We start from the raw sequence: 24,537 nt of genomic DNA, 5'->3' as shown, positions 1-24,537 counted from the left end.
TCATCCATTTCACTTGGTTATCAAATTTATTGGCATAAAGTTGAGCAAAATAACTCCTTATTATTTCTCTAATTTCCTCTTCCTTGGTGGAAAGTTCTCCTTTTCATTTTAAGACTACTAATTTCATTTTCCTCCTCCTTTTTCTAATCAGATTTGCAAAGGCTTATCTATTTTATTGGCTTTTCATAGAACAACTCTTGTTTTATTAATTAGTTCAATAGATTTTTACTTTCAATATTTTAATTTCTCCTTTTAATTTTAGAATTTCAATTTAGTATTTGATTGGGGTTTTAATTTGGTCTTTTTTAGTTTTTTAGTTGCAAGCCCAATTCATTAATCTTTTCTTTCTCTGTTTTATTCAAGTAAGCCTCTAAGGATATAAAATTCCCTCTTATTACGCTTTGGCTGCATCCACAAATTTTGGTATGATGTCTCATCATTGTCATTATCTTAGGTGAAATTATTAATTGTATCTATAATTTGCTGCTTCACCCAATCATTCTTTAAGATGAAGTTGTTTAGTTTCAATTACTTTTGGTCTATTTCCCCTAATTTTTTGTTGAATGTAGTTTTTATTGCATCATGATCTGAAAAGAAAGCATTTACTATTTCTGCTTTCTTGCATTTAATTTAAGTCTTTATGTCCTAATATATGGTCAATTTTGAGATAGGTTCCATGAACTGCTGAGAAGAAAAGTATATTCCTTCTATCTCATTCAATTTTCTCCAAGATCCAACATACCTAATTTTTCTAATATTCTGTTTACTTCTTTAATTTCTTTCTTATTTGTTTTGTGGTTTGATTTGTCTAATTCTGAGGTGCAAGGTTGGATCTCCTACTATTACAGTTTTGTTGTCTATTTCTTCTTGCAACTCTCTTAACTTCTCCTTTAGGAAGCTAGTGCCATACCACTTGGTGCATATATGTTTAATATTGATATTGCTTCGTTGTTTATGCTACCCTTTGCAGGATGTAGTTTCCTTCCTTATCTCTTTTAATTAGATCAATTTTACTTTTGCTTGATCTGGATAAGGATGGCTACCCCTCTTTTTGACTTCACCTGAGCATAATGATTTTGCTCCAGCCTTTTACCTTTACTCTATATGTATCCCCTGCTTTAAATGTGTTTCTTGTAAACAACATATGTAGGGTTCTGACTTTTGATCCAGTCTGCTATCTGCCTCCTCTTTATGGGAGTTCATCCCATTCACATTTACGTTAGAATTACTAAATCTGTATTTCCTGCCATCCTAATAACCCCAGATTGTGCTTTCTTATTCTTGCCTCCCCCAACCCTCTTTCCCCTTTTAAACTTATTGCCCCTCTTGTATCACGATACTTATCCTCTTATAATCCCTCCTCCCCCTTTGAGTCTTTCCCCTTCCTTCCTTATTACTCTTTTCTTTTCCTTTTCCTCTCCCCGTTTTAATGGGCGAGGAGAGATTTTCTCTAAAACAAATGTCAGATTATTTTTCCTTTGAGCCAACTCTGATGGAGTAAGATTCACACAATGTTCCTCCCCTCTCTAGAATTCCCTCAGATATGATAGTTTCCTTAGCCTCTTTGTGGGATGTGGTTTCCCTCTTTTATCCTCCTTCCCTTATTCTGCCATCATCCCTTTTCCATATCTACTTCCCTTTTTATGTTATATCAATTGCTATCAAATTTTACATGTATTTTTTGTATATCACAACAGAAATACAATTCTCAAAGTTATTTTACCTTTTCTGCATCTCTTGAGTTCTATTCTTGGAATCAAATTTTTTGTTTAATTCTGGTTTTCTTCAGAAACAAATGGAATTCATTTGTTTCATTAATGTCCATCTTCTTCCCTGGAAGAAAATGCTCAACTTAGCTGGGTAGTTTATTCTTGGCTGCATCCCAAGTTCTTGTGCCTTTCAGGATGTCATATTCAGGCCTTCTTTCCTTTAATGTAGAGGGCATGGATCCTGGGTGATCCTTATTGTGGCACCTCAGTATTTAAATGGTTTTGGCTGTGTAAAATTTTTTCCTTTATCTGATAGTTCTAAATTTGCTACAATATTCCTTGTGTTTTTATTTTAGGGTTTCTTTCAGAAGGTGTTCGATGAATTCTTTCAATCCTATTTTACCTTCTGATTCCTATTACATCTAGGCAGTTCTCTTTGATGATTTCTTGTAAAATAGTATCTAGGCTCTTTTTTCATCATAGTTTTCAGGAAGTCAATAATCCTCAGATTATCTCTCCTAGATCTATTTTCCAAGTCTGTCATTTAGCAAGTAGATAATTCATGGTTTTCAGTTTGTCATTTTTGGTTTTGCTTGACTGATTCTTGCTGTCTCAATGCATCATTAGTTTCAATTTGTTCAGTTCTAATTTTTAAAGAATTATTTTCTTCATTAGCTTTTGCTTCTTTCTGTATATGTCAATTGAGTTTTTGATGTATTGTTTTGGTCTAGTGGATTTTTTCCATTTCACTAATTTTTTTTTAGTGAATTATTTTCTTTTTCAATTCACCGATCCTACTTTCTTGCGTGTTCTTTGTCTTTTCAATTCACGGATCCTACTTTCTAGTAGATTCTTTATTTTTCAATTCACAATTCTTACTTTCCTGTGATTTTTTATTTTTCAATTCACCAATTTGACTTCTAGAGATTTTTAACTTTTCAATTCGTATTTCAGGAAGTTGTTGCTCTCTTATAGGCTTCTCTTTCCTTTCCCATTTATCTTCTAACTCTCTTTTGGACTTTTATGGTCTCTTCTGTGAAGCATTATGTAAGGAGGACAATCTGATGCATTTTGCTGTTTGAGGTCTCTTCAGGTTTGCATCCTGCTCTTTTCTCGCATAGAAGCTGTCGATTGTTCTTTTCATCTTTTTATTCATGTTTAAAGCCTTTAGGGGTGGTCTCTAGGCAAGGGGTTACCAGCTTCCTCTGCAGGCAGGGAAGATTTCAAGCTGATTTCAGCTCAGGTATGGGGTGCTCTGGGTGGGGATTTTCCAACAGGAGTGGATTCAGCACTGGCCGAGTTATCAAACTGCTAGTAGGGCTGGGTGGATTATCGTTGCCTAGGCTAGAGACTAAGTGGTGAAAGTGTCATGCCCCAGGCCGGAGCCTCTTGTGGGACTGTGGTATTAGCGGCTGGCGCGGACCGCAGACCGCCGGAACTCTGCCCCAGTGTCTCTGCCCAATGCAAATCGGCCCTGGAAAAGCTCTATGGCCCAACCGAGCTCCCCACTGTGCAGATTGGGCTAACCCGGGCTGCGTCCTCCTGCCGTGCAGGATCACACTGCCCAGGAAAAGCCCTTGCTGCGGGTTGGGGCTGCGCGCTTGTGCTGAGATCTGTGCTTTCACCCTCGGTTTGAGACTCTCCTCGGAACCTAATTTCTCTCCCCGTCTGCGCCGATCTCCCCCCTGGCCCCGTAACCAACCTTTTTTGGCGAGACTGCAGATTTTCTTTGGCAGGTGAGTTGTTCTCTTCTTATCTTTCCGAATTGTAGCAGTCAAGACTATTTTTGAGGCTCAATATAATATTGGTAACGAGGGTAAGAGAAGAGCTTAGAAAGTCGCGTGTGTCTTCTCCGCCATCTTGGCTCCGCCTTCTTTCCCATCTTCTTATACCTTATTCCCCATATGTTCTCTTTGATCCAGTGATATTGGCTTCTGAACTGTTCCACCAACCAGACATTTTTCATAGCATTTTTCCTGGCTATTCTTCTTGCCTGAAATGTTGCCCATTTTTATCTCACTATTTACTTTCTTGTTGCCCTTTAAGTAAAATTTCACCTTTTACAAAAAGCCTTTTTCAAATCTCTTAATCTTAGAGTCTTGCTTATTTATCCTTCATTTCACTTGCTTGCATATACTTCTTTTTTTTGCTTGTTGTTTCACCCATTATATTGTAATATCCTTAAGGGCAGGGATGATATTTTGATTCTTTTTGTATATCCAGCAGTTAGTATAGGACTGATTGGACTTTTGTTTTAATTGTCCTAGGGAACTCCTGGATAAAGACTTTCCCTAGAAATACAGAGAAATACCTTCTCTGAACTTTAAGTTTTAGAAAGTTGTTTGAAGTGGCAAAGTGGTAAGTTACTTGCCCTGGATTATCGGGATCTTCCTGTCTTCTAAACTGACTCTCTTGTTAGATAAATCAGAGTCCTTTGCTATTATTGTTTGTTCTTCCTTCTGGAAGAGGACCATGACTGTGGGGAAGTGATGTCATGATTTTCAAGCTTTTCATACCGAAGGAACCATAGGCTGATCAAGAAAAATAGAACATCTCAGTTTAAATGTTAATTTCTTTGAAAAAAAGTGAACATTGCATATGTTGATTTTCATTCAATCTCCATAGTACTTTTTCTGGATGCAGATGGCATTTTCTATACAAAGTTTATTGAGATTGTCTTGGATCACTGAGAAGAACCAAGTCTTTCATGGTTGATCATCGCACAATCTTGCTGTTACTGTGTGCAATGTATTTCTGGTTCTGCCTGTTTCACTCAATATCAATTTATTTAAATCTTTTCAGGCCTTTCTAAAATCAACTCGCTCATCATTTTTTGATAGATTATTCCATTACCTTCATATACCAAGGCATATCATTCATATACCAGAACTTATTCAGCCGATTCTAAATTAATGAGCATCCACTCATTTTCCATTTCGTTGCTACCACAAAAAGAGCTGTTTCTTGGACTGATACACAGCTATGATCTTTTGTTGTGAGTACTTCCTCAAACTATGCATATTATAATTTACTCATACCTTCTAATTGTAAATAACTTTTTATATCCTTTCCAGATAAAGATTGGACTTTTTATTTCATTGTCTTATGCAACTTCTGAGTAAGCGTTTCTTAAATCTTTTATAAAGGTTCCATCCAACAAGCTATGGCTATTCCTTGTGAGAAGGGGATACTTGCTTGTAAACTTCATTGATATCTTTAAGACATCCTGTGTCAATATAGCTTTTAAAACAATGGAAGATCTATAGGATTTGGGGGGCAATCTGGGCCTGTTAGGTTGCTATTATTTTTCTTTTCTATTAGCAACATCTAAAGCTGATTCTCCTTCCTGGTTTCTCATGGCTATCACTCTTTCTTTTCTCCTGGTTTCCTGGCTTCATGGAATTCTTTTAGGAAAAAAAGAAATCAAGACTCCTTCATTCCTCTCATGAGTATATTTCTGATTCTCCTGCATTTTATTAACAATACACCAGAAACCTCTTTATCCTGGGAAACTATGGTACTTCTGAACTTCATACATTGGTTCTATCCTTCTTGCAGAAGCCTCTCCCTCTTATTGCCTTGTTTCTTCCAGAACTTTTATTCAGGGAAAATACCAGGGTTATCCTCAAATGTCTTCTTCTCTAAGATTTGGCCTGGCTATCTTTTATTTTCTCTGAAATGCCCTTGAGTTAGATACATTCTTTTTCTTCTATTTTCCCCTCTTGCTTATCAGTTTCTTTTTAGGTGTCGTAACCCCTAACCTCATAAGAGTATAAGTTGCTTTGGAGTCAGGAAGTGTCTTTCTGGCATTCATGTCACTTTACACAGTTCTTGGACAGCTAGAAGGCACTTCTTATGTGCTTATTGATGCAATTTAAATAATCAATTAATAAATGTTTAATGGGTATCTACTAAGTAACAAGCCTTTTAGGCACAGGAGTTACAAGTATAAAGAATGAAACAATCTCTACATCAGTTAACCTCATTCTAATAAAGGAGAAAAAGTATCTACACTTTTTCCTTTTCTTTCACTCTGCTTCTTCAAATAGTACACAATTCTTTAGGATTTAAAGAGGGAAGCTGTGCAATTATAAGAATAGTTTGTTAGGAGTAAAAAAAAAACCCAAGTTCAAATCCCACTACTACTTGTTAGCTCCATTAGTAGGAGTGGGTCATATACCTTGAATCTTAGCTTTTTCATCTGCAAAAGGCATAATAAAACTTAAAATGTCAAATCAAAGCAGGTCATCATAGGTAAAGTACTATGTGAACCTTGGAAAGGTCTGTCCCAAGCCAAGACATAAATCAGAGCCCTTCCTTTGGTTGCCAGAAGGATCATAAAGACCTTACAAACATCAGTCTCCCTTTCAATCTTAGTGGCTGTGTACATCATGTGGATTTGTTCTTGATTTCTGGCTCTATCAATGCAAATGACATCTTGGACTTCTGTGTGTGGCCTCCAAAAGTTCCATAGCAGATATTCAGTCCTCATATACTGATGGGTTTTTTTTTCCACTCCTGTTTATATTATTATTATTTAATGACTGATCCAAGAAATTTATTGTGATTGTTATAAGACCGTATTCTGGAAAGTAATTGCTATGAAATGAACATAGAGTAGAAAAAATGAAGGGGTAAAGCAGTTGTCCTAAGACATTTTACAGGGACCTTAGAGAAGACTACAGGGGTACTGTTTGATCTGAATGTAAAAACCTCCAGGCTAAGCACTACTAGTCAACAAAGATGAAGCCTCAAGAAATTTTACCTCAATTTTCATATCATTCATGGCCTCAAAAATTTTATCTCATGACCTTTTATCATGCAAATTTCCTTCTAAAGAATAGCAGAGTGGGCAGCTAGATGGTACAATGGTTAGACGACCAGCCCTGAAGTCAGAAGGATCTGAGTTCAAATCTGATCTCAGACACTTAACACTTCCTAGCTGTGTGACCCTGGGCAAGTCACTTAACTCCAATTTCCTCAGCAAAAACAAGCAAATAAATAAATAAAAGAATGGCAGATGTCTTTTCAACTGTGAGGTGATTCAGGCCAGTTCCAATGGTCTTATGATGAAGAGAACCATCTGAACCCAGAGAGAGGATTATGAGAACTGAGTGTGGATCACAATAAAGCATTTTCAAATTTTTTGTTGTTGTTTGCTTGCATTTTCTTTCTCATTTTTTTCCTTTTTGATTTAATTTTTCTTGTGCAGTATAATTGTGGAAATATGTGTAGAACTGCACATGTTTAATATATATTGAATTACTGTCTAGGGGAAGTGATGGGGCAAGAAAGGGAAAAATTTTGAAATACAAGGTTTTCAAAGAGTGAATGTTGAAAATTATCTGTGCATTTATTTTGAAAATAGAAAACTTTAATTAAAAAAATAAAGAATAGCAGATAGCTAGTGAGGTAAGACTGAAGGAATTCTTTCTATTTTCCCAAAGCCTGACCTAGGGGTGCTAATCAGACTTGACCTCAGGCTGTGGCTGCTAGCTGAATCTGTGGAGGAATGTGCCTAATGATTGCCATACCACAGGGAACAAGAACATTATTCTTGTTTGGGAGGGGAAAAAAAGAGTCCCTGAGGTTTGCCCCAAAGTATAATTCAGAACAACAGCAAGAAGAACCTGAAGCTTATTAACCACAATTTGGAAGTAAAACTTGATAATAATAATAATATTAAGCTGCTAAAATTAATATAAGACAAATTAAAAATAACAATAAGTAAGCAAAGGAAAAAGAACACAACCATTGAAAGATAGTTTGGTATAAAAGAAGTTTTGGTTCATATTCAGAGAAAGACAGAAAAAAGTCACTCATCCTAAAGAGTAATGTCAAATGGCTGAAAGCCCCAAAAGAAACCTTGGAAGAAATTAAAAAGCAATTTAAAACTCAAAGAAGAGAGAATGAGACAAAATTAGAAAAAAAAAGCAATTCAGGAAAATTATGAAAATATAGTTAGAAAAGGAGATACAAAATGTTAAAAAAGAAAATGGTTCTTGGAAAACCAGAATTGGGCAAATGGAATCAAATGACAATTTAAGACATCAAGATAAATAAAACTAGAAGAAATCTGAAACATCTCATTAGAAAAACAACTGATCTGTTGAACGGATCTAGAAAAGACAATAAAAGAATTGCTGGGCTAGTTGAAAGTTATAATTTAAAAAAAAAAAAGAATCACCAAACAATATTACAAGAAATTATTAAGGAAAATTGCCCTAACTTCTAAAACAAGAAAGTAAAATAGAAATAGAAAGAATTCACTGATTACCTTTTGAAAGAGATCCTAGGAAGAAAACTTTCAGGAATATCTAGCCAAATTTCAAAATTTCCAGGTTGATTAGAAATATTGCAAGCACTGGGGGAAAAGATTTAAATATAGTGGGAAAATAGGATTTCAGGTTATCTAGCAGCTTCTACACAAAAAGATCATACATTTTGGAACATTATATTTCAAAGAGCAAAGGAGTTGTGGTAAGATCCAAAAATAATTTATCCAGCAAATAAAGTTTAACCTTGAACTTTAAAAAAAAATGGATATTTGGTGAATTGAAGGACTTTAGGAGATCTCTAACATCAAAACAGAACTCAATGGAAAATTCGATATTAAAGATCCAGAAGAATAAGGAAATCATTAAAATCAATTTATAAAACTCTAATTAAGGTCCTACTATTTACTTATTTCATATTACAATTTTGTTAGTATCGTTGATAATGAATTGTTATGAAGAGGTAGGTCATTCAAAAAATGAAAATTGAGTAAGAAAAGATTAAAAAGAGGAATTATAAAAATGAATTATGAAAGGAAGAACTAATACAGAGAAATTCCACGAGGCACATACATAAACACACACACGCACACACACACACACTCCTTTCACATACATATTTGTTGTCTGTTGTATCCTCTATTTTCTTCTGATCTCTTTGAGACTAGTGATGATATTTTCACTTTTCTTTGTACCCTTGGAACTTAGCACAGTATCTGACATATAATAATCACTTAATAAATGATTGTTGATTTTACTGAGAATTGATAATAAGAGGTAGGATTAGGAAGAGAGAGATTAATAAAAATACCCATTGCCACAATAATGAATTATTCAACAAACAAGTATTTACTAAATGTATATAGTAGGTATTGCTTTTGATATTTTAAGGGCAGCAATGTGGCACAGTACAAAGAGCTCTAGTGTTGGAATCAAGAAGATCTGAATTTAAATGTGATCTCAGACATTTACCAGCAATGTGATCCTGGGCAATAATTTAATCTTGTTTGCTTTAGTTTCTTCATCTATAAACAAATTATAGAAGGAAATGGCAAACCACTCCTAGTTTCTTTGCCTGGAAAATCTCAAATAATATCACAAAGAGTTGGATCTCACTGAAATGATTGAAAAACAAAAACATTATAAAGACAAAAAAAGTTACTGACATGAATAGCTTAATAAATAGAAAATAAAAAGATGTATCTATACCTATATATAGATATCTATATATACCAATATATTTATATATTATATGTGTTTTATAATTATCATCTATCTTTTATCTATTTATAATACATATCTATATATACATATCTATATATTTATCTCTCTCACTAATTTTGTAATCTGAGGATCAGGATTTGAATACTTCCTGTAGTATTTATCTTAGAAAAATCACTTAAAATCCTTGGTTATCTTTGTGTCAGTCAGTGTCTAGAGCACTGAATCAGAAGCACCTGAGCTCAAATCTGGCCATAGACACTTAACACTTACTAGATGTGTAATCCTGGGCAAATCACTTTACTCCAACTGCCTAAAAACAATAAAAACATGTAGATTGACTTTAAGATCCCTTCTAGCTCTAAATTAATGATTCTTTGAAATAATGTGTATTGATTATCTTAAAGAGCACACTTTATCTTTAATTTTAAAGTGATATTTAAAGTTTGAAAATAAAGCATTTGGGTAGAAGGTGAATTTTTAGCCCCTCTTAAGACAACTTATCTTAATTGGAACTCCAGAGGACATGGTCCAGTCTGAATAATGGACTAAAATTAATCACAATTTCTTTAGTTCTGGAGTAAAATAAATAAAATCAAGTGGATTTTTGATAACATTTTTTTAAAATACGGAGAACCTTGATTAACACATGCATAATCATTTGAAGTTATATAGTTATGATTTTAAAACTATAACATTTAAATTTTAATGTATTATATTATATTTTCATATGTCTATATATGTTTATGTGTACATATGTAATGTATATATATTTGACTGACAGCCTCACATAGTACAAATATGTATGTGAAAATCTCGGCCCAATTAAACACAGAAAAATTCATTTAAAAATAAAGTGACTAGAGAGAAGGAGTGAATGGAGAGAGAGAGAGAGAGAGAGAGAGAGAGAGAGAGAGAGAGAGAGAGAGATTGCTGATATAATAGATCCAAATAAGGAGGGAAAATTGTTCCTGAGATGATAGATGTGAGATAAATATGACCAAGGCATACAAGGCATATAGTCATCCAGAAAAAAAAAAAAAGTGTCACACGGAAGGAAACAGAGGGAAGGGAAGGGAAAGTCTTATTTCAGCAGGTATTCATGGGAACTACTGTTGTCATGGCAACTGCTCAGAGAAATAATAGATTTTCTTTCTTTCTTTTCTTTTTTTTCTTTATAAAGACAGTTCTGTGGAATGCTGTGAGGTTCACATTTGTCCCCAGTAACCTCGTAATGCAAAATTAGAGCAGTGCTCCTTAACACTTAGTAGTAGAGGGGAAAAGACTTGCTACTTTTGTGCTTTCTTTGCATTTTAAAATGATGTTCTCTAAAATTTTCTTCACTATTGTTTATCCATTTCTGGCTTTCCTTCATTACCTATATTTCTTTCTATATTAGAAGCTTGACCTTTTTTTTTTTTCTTTTTTTTTTGTAATTAACACTGACTAAAATCTGTGATCATTGTATGGGATGAGATTAAGGATACTGGACTTGGGATCTCAGAATATCTCAATTTAAATCGTAGTTCTCTCACTTAGTGGTAGCCTTTCAGAAGGGTCATTCTAGAGGAGAATGCAGGTAGAAACTGGACAACATGAATTCTATTATTCCTCTGAGATCCTTATGAGCTTTTCCAAGAATTCTCAGAGTCAGCAGTTTGAGAATTTGCTTTACATCTCTATATCTACTTTCCTCTATCAAATATGGACTCTGGAAGGTTGAGGAGATGGATGATGGGTAAAAGATCTTTCCTGGATTCAAGATAATTTGAATTTAAGTCTTGTTTCTAACACATAGTAGTTGTATGATGATTATCCACAAGATATTTAATCTACAATGACTTCTAGGTAACTAATAGTATAATAGGTCATCAGTAGAAGGACTGGTGAAATTTCATGTCCAGAATCCTCTTTTCCATTCTTGGCCTTTCCTCAAAAAAAAAAAAAAAAAAAAAAAAAAAAAAAAGTCTATAACTTCACAAGGTAACAGAGAGAATTAATTGTAGATTCTTTAGCTTGATTTCCTTCCCTCCTTCCCTTCTTCCCTCCTTCCTTCCTTCCTTCATTCCTCCCTCCCTTCCTCCCTCTCTTCCTTTCTTCCTTCCTTCTTTTCTACCTTTCTTCCTTCCTTCCTTCCTTCCTTCCTTGATGGGGGAAGGCAATTGGGATTAAGTTATTTATCTAGGATTACACAGTAAGTATCTAAAACTCAATTTAAACTCAGGTCTTCTGATTCCAGGGTTGATGCTTTACTCAACCTGCTTTTAAAGACCCATCACAATCTTAAGTTTTGGTGAAGTGCTTGTTCAAACCTCCACAATAGTGTCATGTGCCTGGTCAATGCTAAAGAACTACTTTAGGGAGAGAATACAAAGGCATTTTGTGTTGGTACTGCTGTTCTGATAAATATTTAACAATAAGCTCTGGAAAATAAATTTACATCTACCTATCAATCTATCACCTATCCATTGATGTCTGTCTCTACAGATATCTATCTATATCTATATGCGATGTACATTTAAATTAAATGGAATGCAAAATGAATACCTTTTCCATCACTTTCTTAAATCTAAATAATCAACAAAACAATAATGCAAGTCCTAATATGTAGTGTTTTTCAAAATTCCTTCCTAGAAATGTTCTTATTGAAAAGTTTTGGCTCTAATTTGGAACTATGCTCAAAAAGTTACCAAACTGTGCATATTCTTTGATCCAGCAGTGTTACTACTGGGCTTATATCCCAAAGAGATCATAAAGAAGGGAAAGAGATCTGTATGTGCACAAATGTTTATGGCAGCCCTCTTTGTAGTGGCCAGAAACTGGAAACTGAGTGGATACCCATCAATTGGAGAATGGCTAAATAAATTGTGGTATATGAATATTATGGAATATTATTGTTTGGTAAGAAATGACCAGCAGGATGATTTCAGAAAGTCCTGGAGAGACCTATATGAACTGATGCTGAGTGAAACGAGCAGGGCCAGGAGATCATTATATACTTCAACAACAATACTATATGACGACCAATTTTGATGGACCTGGCCATCCTCAGCAATGAGATGAACCAAATCAGTTCCAATGGAGCAGTAATGAACTGAACCAGCTATGCTCAGCAAAAGAACTCTGGGAGATGACTAAGAACCATTACATTGAATTCCCAATCCCTATTTTTGTCCACCTGCATTTTTGATTTCCTTCACAGGCTAATTGTACGATATTTCAGAGTCCGATTCTTTTTGTACAGCAAAATAACGGTTTGGTCATGTATACTTATTGTGTATCTAATTTATACTTTAATATATTTAACATCTACTGGTCATCCTGCCATCTGGGGGAGGGGGTAAGGGGAAGGAGGAGAAAAATTGGAACAAGAGATTTGGCAATTTTCAATGCTGTAAAGTTACCCATATATATAAAACCTCTAAATAAAAGGCTATTATAATAAATAAAAAGAAAAAAGAAAAGTTTTGGCACTGAGTCAGTTTGGGCTGACTGGTTACATGCCTAGTTAGTTTTCAGTTAATCTATAGCTGGAACTATCCACAGCTTTTAAAACAGCATGACTCAGCTCTATTGGTGATTTTTTTGGCTGCATTCTCATGTAAGGGTAAAAGTGACTGCTTAGATAATATCTAAAAAAATAAAATTAAGGAGTGAGAAAGAGGGAGTCACTAAAAGAAGAGGGAAGTGAGAGGTACTATGGGGTTTTTAAAGTCACTTCCTAGTTTTTGATTCCTTTCCCTCCCCTGTAAAAGATTTAAAAATAAAGAGAAAAAAAAGGAATTAAACAAAAATAATCAACATAACAACAATTCCTAACAAAATAAGTAATTCCACATCTGTAGACTCCACCTCTGCAAATCAAAAAAGGAGGCATATTTTCTCAGCAGGACTGAATTTTATCTAATCAAATAACATTCAGATTTGTTTTCTCTTCACTTTTTAGTCATTGGTCTATTATTTTTCAGGCCCTTTTTCCTTCACTTTGCATGCCATGTTTTTTAGCAGCTTTATTATTCATCATTTCTTAAGGCACAGTTCTCTTCCATTATATTAATTACCACGTGTGTGTGTGTGTGTGTGTGTGTGTGTAAGAGAGAGAGAGAGAGAGAGAGATTCTCTACTCAATGCTCTTTGTTCACACACACCCATACACAAATATTCCAATGAATATATTAGTTTGTTTTTTTAAAGATCATTGCTAATGAATAAAATCAATGCTTTCTGTCATCCAATCAAAAATCAAAGAGATTTGTTCACAGTTGTCATGTTTCCCTGCTGTGTCTGATTCTGAAGTAAGTAATAGAAATTTCTATTTTCAAATTGTTCTCCATTTGAGACAGACAGCCTCATTTTATATATTTCCAATTAGCTAAATACTTAACCTCAAAGACCATTAAACATTCGGGGAAAAAACAATATCCTTTGAAACAATTTTAATTGGACATTACTTGTCAGTGGCATCTTCTATTACATCTTACTCTCTTGTTCTATTCCCTCAAAATGGAAATTCATGTTTGGTTTTCCAAGAAACAATAAGCCAATGAGAAAAATGTCTTTTTTTTTTTTTAAGATTTCTTTTCTTTTCACCTTTTTCTATTTTTTATTTGCAAAATTAGAGTAAAAAAAAAAAAAGGAAAACAGAAAAAAAAATACAAAATAAATACAGCAAAACAAAAGAGAACATTGTCCTATGCCCAGCAGAACATTAGGGAAGATTCAAAATATATAACAATGAATTACCACATCAACAAAGTATATATATATTAATAGAAGAAATTATATTCATGAATGACCATTTTTCTTTACTTCCTTATAAATTGTTCTTTGATTCTCTGCTGCACACTTTAGTTACTTTAATTTCCCCCCTTTTTATCCTCCCCCACTCCCAAGCAAGCTACATTTAAGAAAAAATATATTTATGTATACATATACAGATATATAGATACACCCACACCCTCACACCCACACCCCTCTCTCTCTCACACACACACACACACATGACTTTCCTATTCCTTCTGCCTCTTTAATTAAATTTTGCTCCATAATTTGCCTTGATAGTACTTAACCTCCTCTAAACCAAGGATCCCTCCCTTTTTTTCTTCCCTCACCCTTTGCTTCCCCATCCTCACATCCCTCCCTCCTTATTTCTTTATAATTTTGGAAGGTGCTATCCAGGAGTCCTCAAACTCTTTAAATAGGGGGCCAGTTCACTGTCTTTCAGACTGTTGGAGGGCTAGACTATAGTAAAAAAAAACAAAAACAAAAACAAAAAACTTTGTTTTGTGGGCCTTTAAATAAAGAAACTTCATAGCCCTGGGTGAAGGGGATAAACATCCTCAGCTGCTGCATCTGGCCTGCAGGCCGTAGTTTAAGGACCCCTGTCCCCTTCATGATATCTATGTAAGTGTTGCCTATTGAACCCATTCCTGATATGAGTAGGTTTACAGAACTGTGAGCCCTCCTCCCCCCTCTAATGCCTCTGTGTTGATTCTTCCTCTGCACCTCATTTGTATAACATTATTGATATTTTTACCTTCACTTTCTCAGTCTTATAATATATATTATATATATGCCATATATATAATATATAGTATAATAATTATATACACACACATATATAAGAAAACATAAATAATTTACCCATGTTTAAACAGTTTGTCCATGTTAAGTTTTTAAAATTAATCTTTCATATTGGCTCTTATATGTTAAATTTTCTATTAAGTTTCAATTTGGTTGATGGAAAATCCTGAAAATATCCAAGTCTGTTGAATGTGTGTTTTTTCTTATTCAGAATTATAAGTAATTTTGCTGAATATGATATTATTGCCTATAGGCCTAGTTCTTTTGATTGTAGATAGATATGATTATAGGACCTGCAGTGTTTTATTGTAGCTGCTGATAAATCTGATATAATTCTAATAGTAGCTTCTGTGTATTTGAATTATTTTTGTCTTGTTTCTTTCAATTTTTTCTCTTTCTTCTGGGGTGGCATTCAAAATTTGGCAATAATATTCCTATATTTTTCACATAAGATCTCTTTGAGGTAATGATTAGTGGATTTTTTTATTTCAATTTTCCCTCATGTTCTATCATTCCAGGGCAGTTTTCTTGGATTATTTCCTTCACTATTGTGTCAAAGTTCTCTTTTTGGTCACAGCTTTCTGGCAATCGGATTATTCTTATTTTATCTTGCTCTATTCTCCAGATCTGTTTTTTTTTTTTTTTTTTTCAAATAAAATGTTTCATATGTTGTTCTATTTTCTCATTCTTCATAGTCTGTTTTGTTATTTTTTGGTCTCTAATAGATAAACTGGCTCTTTCTTTCCCAATTCTAATTATCAAAGAATTGATTTTCATCTTTGAGACTCTGTATCTCTTTTTCTGGCTGTTTAACTTTTTTTTTTTTTTTTTTTTCACAATTTCTTGATTTCCTTGAGTGGTTTTCATTTATTTAGTTAGTTAGTTTAGTTTTTCTTTAATATCTTTCATTTGATTTTTGAATACTTTTTTGAATTCTTCTATAAATTCTCCCTGGATGGGGAACCATTTCACATTACTCTTTGGGGTAGAAGCTTTCTTTTATTAAAGTATCCTCCTCTGAAAGTCAGTTCTGGTCTTCCCTGTTCCTGTAATATGTTTCCATGGTGAGGTTCAAGAAGAATGTCTTAAATAGCAGAATTTGCCAATTACAAAATTACAAAAATTCACTGAAGAAAAAAAAAATCCTTAAATGTAGAGTTGGACAAATGGAAAAGGAGGTGCAAACTCACAGAAGAAAATAAAACGGAGAACTAAGAATGTGGCCAAAAATATGACATTCAGCAAAAAAAATGAGTATAATATTTAATAAAAATGGATATTCAATGTACAGAGTTTCAAAAATTTTTTTTCAAACAAATCTGAACTTGAGAAAACAATTTGCCTTGCTATTAACTTCCCCCAAAGAATCATTCCTATATTGTCTCCCCCACCTTTTCTGTCTTCTTTATCCTGTTCCTATTAATTTATATACCCTTCTATATCCACCTTATTCTATTTCTTCCTCCTGTTATTTTTTCAATAGATTTGGAGGATGCTATACTTTTCTTGATAAATATGTGTGTGTGTATGATGTTTGTACGTATGTATGTATTTATTGTTCTCTCTTTAACTCGTTTTCCATGTGAGTAGGATTTCAGAACTACAAACTCTCATCCCTCCTCTAATTTTTCCATTAGCACTCATTCATAGCTTAATTAAAGGAAAAGAAATGGGCCTTTATTAAAAGAAAAGAATTGGGGGTTGGTCAGTTTACAATATATCAGGTCCCTGATTTTGGATTGTCATATATGGCTTGTATTATGATTGTTTGATGATTCTCCTCAGACTTTATGGTTGAAACTCTTCCATATCACCCTGATATATTGTAAATTGTCCAAGTCCCAATTCTTTGTCTCTGATTTAAGCTTAGAAATTCTAACTACTCAAAGACCTGGACTGATTGGCTTGGGTCATCAGTTGGGGATTAGAGCTTTTGTTAGCTTCCTATCTCCTAACTTGTTAAATGTTTCTTTACCCTCCTTTCCAGAAGCTCCACCTAGGTGGAGTCCAAAACAAAAGTTAATGTGTTCACTATTGTTCCCACAAGCTCCCTTGACCAAAGAGGGAAATGTTGCCTTAAAGTCACCTTAAAGCTGACTTCTTTGGTTGCCATATTTTCCAGAAACAACTAGACCCAGAGTATGCAGGAGGTTCTGAACAAATAGAGGATGAAATTTCCTCCCAAGCTGATATAATTTGTTATTTTCAGCTTTAGCTGGACTTTTAATGTGTTCTTAAGATTGAACCAGATACAAGACAAGTTCCTGTCAGCCTGCAACAAACTGATAAACTGTTTGTGCAGCTGAGACCCCAGTAAATAAGCAGACCATCATATCTTCATAGTCTAGCAGTTCCCAAGGACTCCCCTTCTTTTCTGCTCCTTTTTCCTCCCACACTACTCCTATTAGGAGGGGATTGCCCACTACCTCTTACATAAGATTTTTTTCCTTTTAGCAAATTATAAGTATTCAACCTTCTGCCTGAATTATGAATTGCTTTGTACTTTGAAACTAGAAGTTCCACATGCTTGTTCATTCTTTTGGTAATAAATCTAGTTTTAATCCCAAAATAAATTGCATGTGTGTGTATGTGTGAGTGTAAATATGACTTAAATATTACCAATAAAAATCAAATAATCCAGTTGAGTGTACATTTTAAAAATATTTTTAATGATTTGTTTGCCCATACTTCAGAACAATTGGAGGGGGCATAATGTGGTAGTGTTCCCACTAAATTTAGGAGATATAGGTTCTAGTCTTAGTTCTACCATTTAGTTTTGTGATCTTCATCAGATTCATTTTGATGTTTAAAACATTAATAAATCTTTTAAACAATTTTGCCTCCTTTCCTCTTGCATTTTACACATGGAGAAATTGAAATGCAGAGAAGGAAAGTAGTTTGTCCATAGTCCCATGATAGAAAATAGAGGAACCAGGATTCAAATATAAGTTCTTTTTCCTTAAATGCAATATTATTTTCACTGTACCATATTTGCCCAATCTGATTCTTCATTTCCCCATCTATAAACAAGAGTTATGGACTAATTAATCTCTAAAATTTCTTTTAACTTTAGCACGCTTTGATTCTAGGACTGTAGCTGACTAAGCATATTTAAGGATAGAATCCTAAAATGTGACTATCTTTACCAAGAGAGTTTAGGTATTCTTTAGAGACACAGTCCTTGACAGAATAGTGGAGTTGAAAAAATCTAAACATGATTTGTGAATTATTTTTTTATTTCTAATATCTGAGGCAACTTGATATTGGATTGTAATTCATTTCAATATAAACAAAACAAAAGAGTAGCATGAGTTTTCTACATATATGAAATATTTCCCTCACCTGATTTCACATCTAGGGGAAAAGATACCTCTCTCAAGATAGGCTCATAACTATGCTATTTAGGCTAGCTTTTATTTAACATCATCTCTCTCAGCCTCTCCTCTGACTGGAATGCTGGAAGACAGAGTACCAAACTCTTCCCAATACCTTCTTTATAGAGAATAGAAACTGAATTCCAGATTATACAGTTTGCCTCCGCTACTCTATCTGGTTTAAGCTATGAGAAATAAGATATCCTTATGCTGGGTGATCCCTGGTATTCCAACTCCTTCTACCCACACTTTCTGCTTCCTCTTTGTCTATTGTCTTGGCTCCTTGAGGATAGGAACTGTCTATCAAATTTAATCCTCAGCACTTGGCATAAGACCTAGTATATAATGGGCACTTAATAAATGTTTATTAAATTGGGAGATTTTAGCTCTTTATTAGGATTATGCATTTTTGATGTAATTTCACCAGCTGGTTTGCCTCCTGAGAGTCATTACTACAAAAGAAGACTAATCGGAAAAAAATGACATCAGAACATGAAAAGAAAAAGGAAATAGGAAAAGACAAAAACCAAGAGAAACAAGATGGAGATTGAGATGCTTCTCTCCTCTTGACACTGAAAGTTACTTTCAGTTACTTTCCCAACAAGCTTTTTAGCATCAGTCTCTGGGGCATTTTAACATCACATGCCCTGTTTCAGTGCTAGATTTACATGAATAGGCAGTGGCACAACCAGACACTAATGCAGAATCCTGGGATCCTAGGGAAATATTTTCTGAGAATATCCTGTAAGAGTAATCTCATGTTCCTATTCACCTATGCAGCTGCAACCATAAGAATCACAGTATTCTCTCATATATAAAGTAACTGCTTTGGGTCCTTCTGTCTTCCAGTTGTAGCATGAGGCATGCAACAGAACCAACCAGAAGTTGACTGTATTATAAAAGATCTTCCATCTCCTCTAAAATAAATCATTCATGACATGAAACAAAACTCAAGTGCACTAGAGATTACATTTCTCTTTTTCTCATGCAAAGATATTATTTTGAGTTTGTAGATAAAATGTTTGATACAGAGGGTGCTTGTTTCTGGGTTGCCTTTCTACTTTGTTTTTGTGGCAGTATTAAATTGGACATAATGCAACCTAATGTTTTCATCTTTAAAGTAGTGACAACAATCTGATAAAATAATAACAACTGATATTTACATAATGTTTAATATGGTCCAGGCCATGTATGAAGTATTTTGCAATGATTATTATCTCATTTGATCCTCATAACAACCCAAAAGAGAAGTGATATTATTATCCCCATTTTATAGATAAGAAAACTGAGGCAAACAGAGATTGAGTGACTTGCCCAGAGGCAGATCAGATTTGAATTTAGATTTTCCTCACTCCAGGCCAGGTGCTCTATCTACTGTTCTTCCTAGCTACCTCTAAATAATATTATACTATGAAAAAAGTAATTTTATGAGAAAATAGAAGATCAATTATAAGGCACTTAATTTTATATTAGTATTGTCTCTTGCTTTCATTGTAAGTCTGACAGACTTAAGTAAAGGGGAGATGGACTCTGGCCAAAAATGGGATTTATGCCTTATAAGAAATTTGATCCAGGATTTTAATGGAATTTGTAGCCTAGGTTACATGCGATTAATAGTCCAACCTTTCCTACGAATTTAACAATTTCATTGAACTCTACATGAGAATGATGACCTTAAGAGTTGTAGATAAGTGCATGAACAGAAAGGGAAGACCATGAACAGAGGGTACCCAAATAGATAAAATTTATCTGATTTATATTTCTAAGTAAGATTCCAGAATGTAATAGAGACATGACATTAAGGGTGGAGTTGGCATGATCAATAGCTATATTTCCTATAAGGCCTCACTGTTTATAGGTGAGTACATTGTATATACTTTATATACAAGTATTCTCTATAAATCTGTCTTTTTCCTATACAGAAAAAGTGAAAGATTAGAGTTAAATGATTATGAAGTATAAAAAACTAAGGGTTTAAGGAGTCAATTAAATAAATCAATTAAACCATCCCAAACAATTTAAATGTAGTATTGAGTTAGTGAGAACCTTTATTTATTCAGTGAAAACACATTTGATTATTTATTGAGTTTGAATAAGGTCCAGAGACCACTATAAGTACAATGTGCTCAGGTCTTTCTTTGGAAGTCTGTATAAGACCATTTTGATATCTGGCCTGAGTTAATTTTGAGTAAAAATTGAACCAAGAAAGAAGGCTGCTCCTAAGAAGGAATTACTTGAGGGGCAGAATAGTATCTTGACCTCAGTTTAGGTCTCTTTCCTTTTCACCATCAGAATTATGATGATGATGATAACAGTTTGAAACAGAAGCTAGCCATCCGTACATACTTTGCAAATCACTTTAAGTGTTATCTTGTTTGCTCCTCACCATAGAATTTTTAGACAAATGTTATTATCTTTCCCAATTTTGCAATTAAGGGACTTGAGGCAGACAGAGATTAAATGAAGTGATTTGCTCTGCATAACACAACTAGTAAATGTCTGAGGCAGATTAATTTAGGTGTTTGTTGCTCTGGGCCTAGCAGTGTATTCATTCTCATATTGATGTGCTTTGACGTTTGAGCCACTGTTCTTTACATTATATCACATTGTCTCTAATGTTTATTAGAAGTTTCTATATGTGTAAAATAATACTTAGAGATGATTCTGATCATTTTTAAGTTTTTCCGTGTCAAAATGAAAATAGCTTATATTTATACAGCATTAATCTCCCCTCTTTAAAAAATCTACCACAGTATCATGAAGCCGATAAAGCAATATTCCCCACAAATATAGAATAGAAAGTTTGGAATAAGAACTTTGTTTATAGTCAGTCTGTTGATAAAAGGTCAACTGGGGAGTGAAAATGAGGACTTTTGCCTACAGATCCCATGTATGTCCCATGATACCAAAATCTTTCTCAAAGGGGTTAGCTAATAAGAATGTTTTGTTTGTTTATGCTTTTAACCTCATCATGACCATGGAGAATTTGGGGAAATAAAGGAAGACTAGAGAACTAAAGAAGAAGCATCATATTTTACATGGTAATTTGAGCAGTCCTGGAAGCCTTCATAAAATACATAATTCCCCCCCCCCCCCCAGATATGTAGAACAATTTTGCTTTTTTTCCTTGCATAAATGTGATGGCTTTGCTTACTAAGATGCTGCCATTGCCATGTGACCAAAATTATTTGGGACAATTTTCAAGTAAAAACTTGAATGTACTTCTCTTTTTCTAGATTGCTATTTGCACTTGAAAGAGAAAAGTCACCCACACATTTTAATTGCCAAGCAGAGGGCTGAGAGCTTGAAATTGTCATAGTCCCAAAAAGACCTTTGAGGAAGTCATTTCATAGTGGGAAAAATTTGTTTGAAATCAGAATAAGGGAACGAAAAGGAAATAAGCTAATGACTTTACAAATATTGTCTCACTTGTTCCTCCCCACAATCCTGGGAGGCAGATGATATTATTATTCACATTTTATATTTGAGAAAACAGAAGCAGACTGCGGTTAAGTGACATGCCTAGGTTCACACAGCTAGTAAGTGTCTGAAACCAGACTGAAACTCAATTCTTACTGACTCTAAGTCCAAAGCCCTGTTCATTGCATCACCTCACTGACTATAATGAGAATTAGATTTAAGTAAGTCACAGTTTCGTGGGACATTAGTTTTCTTATCTGCAAAATGAAAGGCTTGGATTAGACAGCCTCAGATGATCTGGGTAGCTCAATGTTCAGTGGATGCATTATGAAGCCTAGAGTCAGAAGGATCTGGCCTCAGATGCTAATAGCTGTATGACCCTGGGCAAGTCATTTAACCCTATTTAACTTAGTTTTCTCATTTATAAAATAAACTTGAGAAAGAAATGTCAACCCTCTCCAATATCTTTGCCAAGATCCCATAGACATCAAATTCCAGGGAGTCACATTAATTTGAACACATCTGAATGATCAAACAACAATGTTCCTTCAACTGTAAAATCAATGATCTATTTCATTTCTATGTCAGAAGCCCTTGCTCCAATATAGACTGCTATGTAACCATTACATGAATCATTTTACATAGATGTGTCTCAGTTACTTCATCTGTAAAATTAGTATAATGTACAAAGTCTTAACTTCTAGGACCAGCTCCAAGTTATAGTTAGGAAAATATTTTATAAATCTCTCTACCTGACCACCTTATTTTCCAATTTTCCATTATCCCACTTTTTTCTACCAAAAAAAAAAAAATCATCCTTTGAATTCTATCTCTAGAAATTATGTCCCTGGTCCTTAGGGGAATTAATTTACTCATTAAGAGCTTTGGGGCTTAGGTGGTGAGTCAATGACTTCAAACACATCTAGATATTTTATCTAGCCCATGTCAGGCCAGTCCATGCTTTACTTTCTATCTAGCAATCTACTGGGGTCTTGCCATCTGCCAGGTTATGGTATGCATAGCATACCCAATCTGAACATGTTGATCAAATCAATATCTCCATTGCTTATGGTTATCGTGGGAAAGCAGTTGAATTTCTCAGTGTCTAAGGCATTTCTCCATGACTGTAGTTTGCAAAAGTTTTATTGATTTGCCTTAGTAGATTTCCTTGAAAAAATGCTGGTACACAAAGGCATTACAAGGTTAGGCCAAAATGAACAACTTTTATTAATAATTTCACATTTTAAAGCATCCAATAAGATAATCATGAAAATCTCATGCCTTTAAATTTTATAAAATATATTATTTTTATCATTCATGTTAATATTAGTATAATATTTTTATAAGAAGCAATCAGACTCTTATCCCTATTGTTCCTTACCTTCCATGAGGAAAAGAATGAGGCAGGGCTGAGTCTGCTTGGGTTTGTTGGATGACGACCTCCCATATACTCATCTGTGCAAATAGTGCATTCCTCAGCATCTCTCCAGTCCCAGTAGGGAATAGTGAAGTTCACATCCCCTGTGAGCTTCTGGATCTCTTGTTCCCATAGAAGGAGGAAATATCTATGCCAAGGAAGGAAACCTGGAGCTTCATGAGCAAAATCAATGTCTTTCCAGACACTGGAGCCCCCAAGTAGTGTGTCCCGGGACACATAATAGTGCATCCAGACAAAGAGGTCATAAATGTTTATATCCTTAAATAAGGGGGTTGAACCATTGTTCATTTGAGCATAGGTACTGGTAGGTATGACATAATCTAAATTGATAGTATGCTTAGCCAAGTTGAGATAAGCAAGAAATTTGTCCTTCTCTGATGTGCTCAAGTCAAAGATGTTTCTTCTTAGCAACAATCTCCTCTCCTGGCAGTTTGATCCCAAGAATCCAAATTTGCAGTCACCACAGTTGAATCCCATAAAGTTGCCAGAACACTGGCAGGTCCGGTTGTAAAAAACAGTGGGCCATTCTTCCCGGTCGTCCACCCTGAAGAAAGGGAATTGGGGTCCCTGTGGTGCCCTGGAAAGGCGAATCTCCTGGCAGGAGCCTCGACCTGACAGCTGGCCACAGGGAGAGCCATCCCCACTCCATATTGGGCAACATTCCTTCTCTAACAGGTTCTTGGAAGAAACACAGGCTCTGGGAAACTGCCCCAAAGAACCCTGAAATATCCACAGCAAATAATATAGAGGTACCAGAAGCATTCTTCCTCAGGTCTTCCACAAATTCCTTCTTAGCTGAATAATTGCCTTCCTTTCCAACTCCCTGTTAATCTCTAATCATCACATGCATTGGCTGAAACTTAAATAGTAACTCCTCCCATCTCCAACTTCAAACTCTTCCAGTCGTTTTTCTTAAATTCTCATCTTCTGTCCAACACATGACTGCTGGATAGGGATAGTCAATTTTTAAAGTGACACTCTTCACTAAAAAGTCATCCTTGAAATTTGTGATTGATGATGAATTTGTGATGAATGATGAATTAACTAAAATTGATCTTTTAAATCATGTAATTTCATTGATTGAAAGAAATAGTCAAAAATCACAGATATGATGGCCATGTGATATGTGAATGAAAATGAAAAATGGAAAAGATTTAGAGGCAAAAAAACCAAACAAAACAAACAAACAAACAAACAAAAAACTTAGATTCAGATTCCTACCTCTCACACTTCTCATTGGTCATTCACTTTTTTAGACCTTGGCTTTATCTTATATAAAGTGAGGAGACTGAAATGTATGGTACCTAGAGTCTTCAAACTCTAAATCCAGGTTGCTGTATAATTATATACAGAAAGAGGATTTGAAGACTGCTGTTTTACCCTCGAGACAATCTAAACAATGAACTTGCATGTATTAGACACCTACTATATGCCAGACACTGTACTAAATCATAGGAAGAATTTGAATCAGAATTTAATCTACAAATCAAAATTCAGGTTAGATTATAACCTTAATG

The 24,537-nt window shown here is 34.5% G+C and overlaps 1 protein-coding gene across 1 annotated transcript in view; it reads right to left on the bottom strand.

Annotated features, from left to right (window-relative positions):
- TYR (tyrosinase) overlaps window positions 1-23,838 on the bottom strand; it is a 191,681-nt gene extending 167,843 nt beyond the window's left edge. Inside the window, exon 1 of the mRNA XM_031961428.1 lies at window positions 22,964-23,838. Coding sequence (XP_031817288.1) covers window positions 22,964-23,782 — 819 coding nt within the window. The 5' untranslated portion in view covers window positions 23,783-23,838. The remainder of the gene's footprint in view (window positions 1-22,963) is intronic.
- Between the last annotated feature and the right edge of the window lie 699 nt (window positions 23,839-24,537).

This window comes from Sarcophilus harrisii, chromosome 3 (assembly GCF_902635505.1).
Source record: "Sarcophilus harrisii chromosome 3, mSarHar1.11, whole genome shotgun sequence".
NCBI lineage: Eukaryota > Metazoa > Chordata > Mammalia > Dasyuromorphia > Dasyuridae > Sarcophilus > Sarcophilus harrisii.
The sequence above is the reverse complement of the archived record's forward strand: the minus strand, read 5'-3'. Positions and strand labels throughout refer to the sequence as shown.